Source organism: Gossypium raimondii, chromosome 4 (genome assembly GCF_025698545.1).
Source record: "Gossypium raimondii isolate GPD5lz chromosome 4, ASM2569854v1, whole genome shotgun sequence".
NCBI classification, from domain to species: domain Eukaryota; kingdom Viridiplantae; phylum Streptophyta; class Magnoliopsida; order Malvales; family Malvaceae; genus Gossypium; species Gossypium raimondii.
The window spans coordinates 38,608,126-38,616,441 of NC_068568.1; the positions used below are offsets into that span (position 1 = coordinate 38,608,126).

At 36.3% G+C, this 8,316-nt stretch overlaps 1 protein-coding gene across 3 annotated transcripts; it reads left to right on the plus strand.

Annotated features, from left to right (window-relative positions):
- Window positions 1–3,822: 3,822 nt before the first annotated feature.
- On the plus strand, window positions 3,823–8,316 carry LOC105779565 (uncharacterized). 3 transcript variants are annotated; one of them, XM_012603368.2, is made up of 5 exons: window positions 3,823–4,289; window positions 4,373–4,496; window positions 5,685–5,799; window positions 6,427–7,455; window positions 7,718–8,316. In XM_012603368.2, the coding sequence occupies exons 1-5, from the start codon at window positions 4,094–4,096 to the stop codon at window positions 7,973–7,975; spliced, it is 1,722 nt and encodes a 573-aa protein (XP_012458822.1). In that variant the 5' UTR covers window positions 3,823–4,093; the 3' UTR covers window positions 7,976–8,316. The 3 variants fall into 3 exon arrangements, with proteins under 3 accessions (XP_012458822.1, XP_052485543.1, XP_012458826.1); XM_052629583.1 differs by lacking the exon at window positions 4,373–4,496 and having other exon boundaries at window positions 4,144–4,289; XM_012603372.2 differs by lacking the exons at window positions 3,823–4,289; window positions 4,373–4,496 and adding an exon at window positions 4,529–5,568.

Here is an 8,316-nt window from a genome sequence, read left to right on the forward strand (position 1 = left end):
CATGGCAAACATTTTGTAACGACACCTCAGTAGCACTATGCTGATGAGGGACTACAATATTACCAATATAAGTTATCGATAACTTCGAGTTGTTTGCAGTCACTATCACACAACTTCTTTTGTATTTTGAAAAAATCTGCAACTTCTTCTTATCACCTGTCATGTGATTTGAGCAGCCTTAATCAACAATCCAGTCGTTCTCATAATCAATTCGATTGTAAGAGTCATTTCTTCTTCCCCAACAAACAGTGCCTCGACAACCCATTCTTTTTCACTATTGGCAATAACAACATTACTTTCTACGAGCTTTTTCTTCGACCAGCAAGCATGCATCTTGTGATCCTTTTTGCTGCAATTTTAGTAGCTCCCTCTAAACTTTTTGCCACTGTCATAGGGCTTCGCAACTCCCTCTACACGAGAAATCCCTTCATCCTAAAAACTATTCACCTTGCCATTGCTCCTTTTTTATCCACCTACTCTTGTTGGCATAGAACGCTTGTTCTTTCCCTTTCAATGGAACTTTACCCATTTTTTTGCTAACGCTTCTTGACTAGTAAGCAAATTCTTGAACTCAACAAGTGATGAATGAGTTTGCCATCTTTGTATTGCAGCAATAAAGCCTCTAAATTTTGGTCTCAAACCATGGATGATTATCCTCTTCACCCCGGTATCCTTGATCGGAGCTTATAAATTCAAATCACCAATCTCTCATGATACGTTTAAATTATATAGGTTTTATTAGAACTTTTTTACTCATAATTTATGCAAATTCTGAGCATGTGGGTAGCCAATTGAGTCATTTTAATTCATATTAAGACATTAGACATAATTTGAGTGAAGTTTGTAATCTTATACAATTTAGTATTAATTTTACATAATTTTGCTATTTTGTGCTACATGTTAATTTTTACTCAATTTACTGTAGTTGGAACACTAAATTAATTCATGTAGGAGTCAATAATATCACACATGAACACAAGTTAATTGCTATTTCATGTGGATGGAAAGCTCACCAATTGGATTTATAAATTCAATTAAACCCAACTTGGAAGATGGTTGCTGAAAAAAATGAAGTTTGCTCTTAATTGGGTTGTCAAAACCGTCCAATAAGGGGGAGAATAACCCAAATTTGGCAAAGGCATGAGAGCGACACATATCAGCTTTGGGGGAATTAATTTGAAGGTCCCTACATGTGCAAATAAATCACAAATCAGCCCTTAACTTCCACTTTGATTGTCGTCCAACCTATGCCATAAATCAAGCAAGAATCAAGCAAGAAAATCAAGATAAAATCAACCCACTCTCCACAATTAATGGTCGGCCAAGCAAGGGAGCAATTCAAGGGATTTCCAAGCTATTTTTAGCTACCTCCCATGCTATTACTCTACTATAAATACTACGTTCATTTCACTTCTCAATCATCACTCATTTTCATTCATCACATTTCTCTTCTCCTTTCCACGCATAAGCCTTCCCATTTCCCCATTTCCTTTAGCTAACATTTTCCCTTGACGAAAACCACTATTGGTCGGCCACTTTGATGAGCATTTTACAAATGAGCAATCACGAGAACTGGAGTAAGCCACCACAATTGGTCTTCGAAGAACCACCGAAATCATCAAGAGTTTCTTCTTTCCCATTCTCTAATTTTGTTTTTAGTTATTCAACATGTTCACAAATTGTTTTGATGGTTTTCCATTGACAACGATGGCTTAATTTTGTTTTGGCTAGAATGATTGCATTAATTTGATGAAGTTCATTTGATTCATGTTTATGACGTTATATGCATTAGTTGCTCATGCTTCCAATTAAAATCATTTATGTATTTCATGCATTAGAACATGTTTGAATGCATTTGAATTAGTTGATCAATCCTAACCAGATGGCAATTAATGGACACGATAATTGGAAGGTGCTTGCTTAATTTAGATCCTAATCCGATTAAATTAAAAGTTCGTAATAACTCGGAAGAGCTCTATTACCTTGCATAACTTTATGTTATTAAATTATTTCAGACCTGATCCGTCCCTGTTACTTCACATAAGTTCTAAGGAATCCTTAGTTAAATGTAAACATAAAAATATACATGTTTTTTTTAAGTATAAGATTTTGAAAGAACTTATATTAGATTCCAAGTTAATAAACAATCGAGTTGCCAATTTTTCGGAACATTGTTAAGCATGATGAAAAATGAATTAAGTCAAAGGTTGTAATTATTCTAGCCTATTCATGTTTGCTGCTAAACCATCACCTTGCATTTCATTTCATTTGCATTTAGGTTAACTTGCATTTAGTTAATTAACTTAATTTGACACCTATCACTCAAAATTATTGTGTTTTCCTTAACCAATTTATGAATAGTAATTTTACAATTATTGATTTAAACGCAGTCCTTGTGGAGACAATAAATCTAATACTTACTTATTACTTGATAACGATTGTGTACACTTACACATTTCGTCGCGAACCATCTCGGCATAACGACTTTACCTTGTGAAAATACTGCAAAATTGTCATGTTATGTTACGCCATCGACAAAAATTAGCTCTCAAGAAGTTGAAGCTTCGTGTCATTTCTATTGGGGAACAAACTTGCCAATGTATCCCACGTTTCTTAAGGAGTTTTGGCATCCCGGATGTGCTCTAGCGCGTCTTTTTCAATTGTCATCTTCAAAACGCACATTGATTTGCCCACTTTAATCTTCCACTTCCGCATCATATCACTTGTAGGCTCTGCCACTAGTTACGTGATTTCGCTTCCATTCACCACCTCCCACAGGTTTTGGCCTTGCAAGTATAACATCATACGTGTTGACCAAGATTTGTAGTTTTGATTATTGAGTTTCTTAACTCCACCTATGACATGAAGGTCACTCATTTTGCCAAGAGGAAACACATCAAACGATACAGAAACCTAGCTCGGATACCAGGATGTAGAACATGCAACAAATAACATAAGAAAATAATAAAAATAAAGGAAGTTGAACTAAACTGATCGATAATTTCTGAAACCAACTAAATGCCTTATATAGGCCTACATCCTATGACAAACCATTAACCTTAAAACTAGAGACGTATCCCATAACAAGCCACTATCCTTAAAACTAGAGATATCCCATGACAAACCATTATGCTAGAAAACAAGAGCAACTGATTAAATTAAACATTGATTAAAGGCTCAATTAATAAACCAACAGAAAACAATTAACTAGACCGATAAACCAAACATAAACAACACAAACATTGCTAGTGATGTTGCTTTAACATTAAGCTAAAGTTGAAACGAGCTATGGTTTAATTTTGAAAATATATATGTATTCTTTTTATTCCCAAAATTGGAATCGCAAGATTTAGTGTATAGATTCAACCTCCAAAAATCGACGGTGAGAATGGATTCCAACCAAATCAAAACAACTTCAAAACTAAGCTACAAGTGGCTCCAATGGCACGTGAACCAGAATAGGTGAATCGCTTCCTCATTATTTCACTCAACTATTTAAACAAGTCTTAAGGGCTAGCAAACTGAAAGAATCAAGTAGCTTTCATTTCATTTTTTTTGTTTTTTCGATTGTGACTTTTTAACTTAAAAATAAAAAATGGCAACAAAATCCGAATCAAAATTACGTTAATCCTATATTGGTAGGTAAAATGGATCGCCTGAGGCCCAAGGAAATCTATCAACATGGGCATAAGATAAGAACGAAGATGGTGAATAAAACAATACGGACATAAATACAAAAAATAAATTAAAGGAAAATATAATTAAAAACAGAGGGCATTATTGTGATTATTCCATCCACCTAAAAGCAAAAATCTCAAAAAACGTAGGCTTTAAGTGAGAGAAAGAGAAGGAGGAGAGCTGAAGATTACAGTTGTTCCGTCATTTAAGATTTCTTTTGCTCTTCCTATTTCACCCTTCCCTCCTTCATCTTGTTTACACTCCTCACCACTCTCCGCCATTGTCGTTTCGCCATTTCCAGCTCCCAAGCTTCACCTAACACTTTTTGGACGCGCTGCGTTTAGAGCTGAGAAAGAAGAAGAACAAGATAAGGCTTATTTTGATCCGCGAGGAGTAAAATCTGAGGAGGTGAAAGATGAATCGGAGCTTTAGGGCTCAGCAAGAAACGGCAATGCAAGCGGCGGTGTTGAAACAACGGCAACAATTAAGAGCTTCGATGATGAAAGAGAAAGAAGAAGAGCTTGCATTGTTTCTCGAGATGCGAAAACGTGAGAAAGAACAGAGTGATCTTCTTCTTAATCACTCCTATGAGGACTTCGACGCTCCATTAGGTGAAGTTTCTAAAATTTCTTCAACTTTTCTAGGGCTCTTTTTCTTTTTAATTTTAATTTTTGGTAATTTCTTGAAACTGTAGGATCTAAACCTGGAACTTCACCGATATTTAATCTTTCAGCATCAACAGCGACTCCGCCGAGAAAAGCGGCTGCCGCTGCCGATGATTTTCTTAATTCTGATGGTGATAAAAATGATTATGACTGGTAACTTGTTTGTTTATTCTTTTAATTTAATTTAATTTAATTTAAGGTATTGTTTGGCTGAAACCAAACTGCAAAAAGGCGCCTTTCGATCTAGAAGTGAATAAAAATTCTGAAGGATTAAAATTGTAATATCTTTACTATTTTTTAGATGCGGAGCAATTATATTGGAATTAGCTTTCAGTTTAGATATTTCTTTATCTTTAATTTTAATATTGATATTGATTTATTTTAGCTTTTAGGAAATAAGAAGTATAAAGAATAAATTACCAAAAGGCAGAAGCATTGGCAACAACCAAACAGAGCCTTGATTTTATAAATCATATACATGCTTAGCTTAGTTTTGTTATCAGTTATTGGTAGGTTTTCGTATAATTTACTTAATCTTGTCCAATGTATTTTTAAGGCAATAGGAAGAAAAAGGAAAAAAACAAGTAAGAAGGGTTATAATTATTGGTGGCATGTTTAATTGATTAAGTTAATAATTTGATGGTTGTGATGGGCACTTTTAAAATGTGCCCTGGGGTCGCTAGTGGCAACGCATTTATTTTTTCTAAACTTCAGTTGGCCATTTTGAAATATAATATTAGTGATGATTTGTTATGGTTTCTTTTGATGAATCGATTGCAGTCTTTGTTTTGGGGATTCAAACTTCAGTTTCCTACTTTTTAGTTGAGTTGAATTATTTTTCATTTTTAGAAACTTGATTCCATTTGTTTCTCATGGTTCTATGTTCTTTTCTGGTCCAGTCTGATCAGATTAAGATGTCATGTTTTGCGAATCCTATTTAGTTCCTTTTATATGTTGCCTTCTCTAAAAGAAGTTAGAACTTTGAAATTTTGTAGATTTAGCTGCTACTTTGTGGGCAAATCTAGGTTAGTTGCCTTAAAATATTTAAGTTCCAGATTTTCAAACAAGCCGAATGTTCAAACTCAAGAGAAAATGTTTAGATGACAAATTTGTAGATTATGCTTGTAATTAGGTTCCAATGCTTTGATATAAATAGAGAAAGGGTCCCAAGACAAGGACTGAATTCGGAACTTCTTCTCTAATTGGGGATGAAAGATGTGTTAAGGTCTTTCGCTTGCTTCAGCTTTGCACTAATCCTTTCTTTCTCCTACGTGAATGTAACTAAGTTAAATTATTTTCTTTTAATATGACAGTATTAACAGGAAATCTCTTCCATGTCAGGCTTTTAACACCTCCTGGTACTCCTCTTTTTCCTTCCTTGGAGATGGAGTCACAGAAGACTGTAATGAGTCAGATTGGTACTCCTAAGGCTCGTCCAACTGCCCTGAAATCTAGAGTATGAAATTTTTTCTTAATGCTATGATATGGATTGCATGCCTTTTGAGAAATTTGGATTTTTCAATTACATGATATTGCTGTTTCTGGAAGTAGAAAGGCATCCCGTCACACATTTATTAAATGAATCTGATCTCCTTTTTGACCTTGTTTTGATAAAATCTTAGCTCTGTTGTAACCATTCCACCATGAAATTCGATTATTTCCTGCCATGATTTTAGATTAGTCTATGGTAAAAAATCAGCAAAGCTGTAAAGGCTCACTTTTGTATCTACGTTAAAAACCTTCTTTTAAACTTTGAACCAACAAAGATGACTGCCTGATATCTTGGAACTGAATATATTTTGCTTTGCTTATTACTGACTCGCCATTACATGAATTACTACTTTTTTGCATCTTAGTTGGAGTAACTATCATTATTGCCCAAATTCAAAAAGTATTTTGAAGTTTTAAAATCTGTGTACCTGTTAAGATATTATGGATGACCCAAGTTTCCAGAAAGATTTTTGTATTAAATCCATAAAAGGCTATTTTCATAGTTTTGTTATGTTTTTCTGACCTTTAGGTGTTCTGATGATTGGGTTCATGAACTTATTTGGGTATTGATTTTTGTTCATTGAGTTTATAGCTAGCAAATCCCCAGCCTGAGTCTGCTGCTAGAGGCAACTTAGCGCTGAATCAACCGGCTCTATCACCTGGATTGAATTCTACAGGGATTCAGAGGCCATCATCATCAGGGGGTTCAGGTTCAAGACCTGCAACACCCACTGGACGACCTACATTGACTGGATCTAAACCTACGAGATCATCAACACCAACATCTCGGGCCACGTTACAGTCTACTAAACCCTCTATTTCTGCATCCAAGCCTGCAACAAAACCTTTAACTTCGTCAACTAAGCCCATGATTTCTGCAGCCAAGGCTCCATCTCCTGCAACTAAGCCCACAGTTTCTGCAAGATCCTCCACACCAACGAGGTCCACAGCTAGGGCTTCTACACCAACTGCAAGACCTTCTATACCTTCATCCAAACCTGCATCAAGAGCAGCTACACCAACTCGTCGACCATCAACTCCATCAAGTACTAATATATCTGCCCCTCCAATTAAATCATCTTCTTCAGTTACAAAGCCAACTACTGCAGCATCCAGAAGTTCTGTACCATCACGTGGTGCCTCACCGACTGTAGCATCTAGACCATGGAAGCCTTCTGAGATGCCTGGTTTCTCACTTGATGCTCCACCAAATTTAAGAACAACACTACCTGATAGACCACTTTCGGCCACCAGAGGTAGGCCTGGAGCGCCAAGTGCTCGATCTTCTTCTGTTGAACCAGGTGCCATTGGTAGACCGAGACGACAGTCATGCTCTCCTTCAAGAGGACGTCTCCCTAATGGTGCTATGCTGCATTTAAGTGGTGGCTCTGTTCCTGCAGTAAGTCGTGGCTATTCCAAAGCTAGTGACAATGTGAGTCCTGTTGTTATTGGAACAAAAATGGTTGAGAGAGTGATAAACATGCGGAAATTGGCACCACCCAAGCAAGATGATAAAAATTCTCCTCAGCGTAACTCCTCTGGGAAGTCTGCTTCACCAGACAGTACAGGCTTTGGAAGAACACTTTCAAAGAAATCACTGGATATGGCTATAAGGCATATGGTAACTATCTCCTAAAATTTTGTGGCATTATCTTTTATACTTATCAAAATAGGATCAAATAAATGAGAGTAAAACAATCTAAATATGTTATTGTCAAGGTATACCAAAAAGTCATGTTTATAGGAGGATGCCATGGGTATCCTCGTATGTTCACGCTTGTCAGAAGTTTTGGGTTTTCATGGGTCAATACACTAGGAATTTGAAGGTTGGGGGGGGGGGGGAATAAGTTAATTCTCTCTGATTTGAATATTGTCTTGAGCAGGATATAAGGCGAAGCATTCCTGGAAATTTACGGCCGTTGATGACAAATATTCCAGCATCATCTATGTACAGTGTGAGATCAGGTCATACACGAAGCAGAACAATTAGTGTCTTGGATTCCCCTCTTGCTACAAGCAGTAATGGTAGTTCAGAGCTTAGTGTGAATAATAATGGCCATTGTTTTGATGGGAGCGAAGTAGAAGATGATATCGGCAGCGAGAGAGTTGGTCGATCCCCTAGCCGTGTCCATGCCAGGTGATGGTCAGTGTGTACAACCATGAGAAATACCCATACATATTGTTTAAAATTCTACAAGATTTAACATTTGGAGGACGAAGGACGTATCGAGATCATTATTCTAATATCCATGTAAAGCTAATTAGATTTGTTTACTGCTGTGTAATTCACCATCTTTTGTATTATTAGGTAAAACCAGGTGGATGGTAAAACATGTTTCTTCCCCAAATTCTACACGGTGAGTTGTTGTGAAACTAGCTGCTTTGAAATGGTGAAAAAGCTTTGTCAATTGAAAACTAGAGTTCAGCGTATCAACCTTGATTCTTTTTTCCCAATTGGAATGAATTTGTTTTTGACATAAAA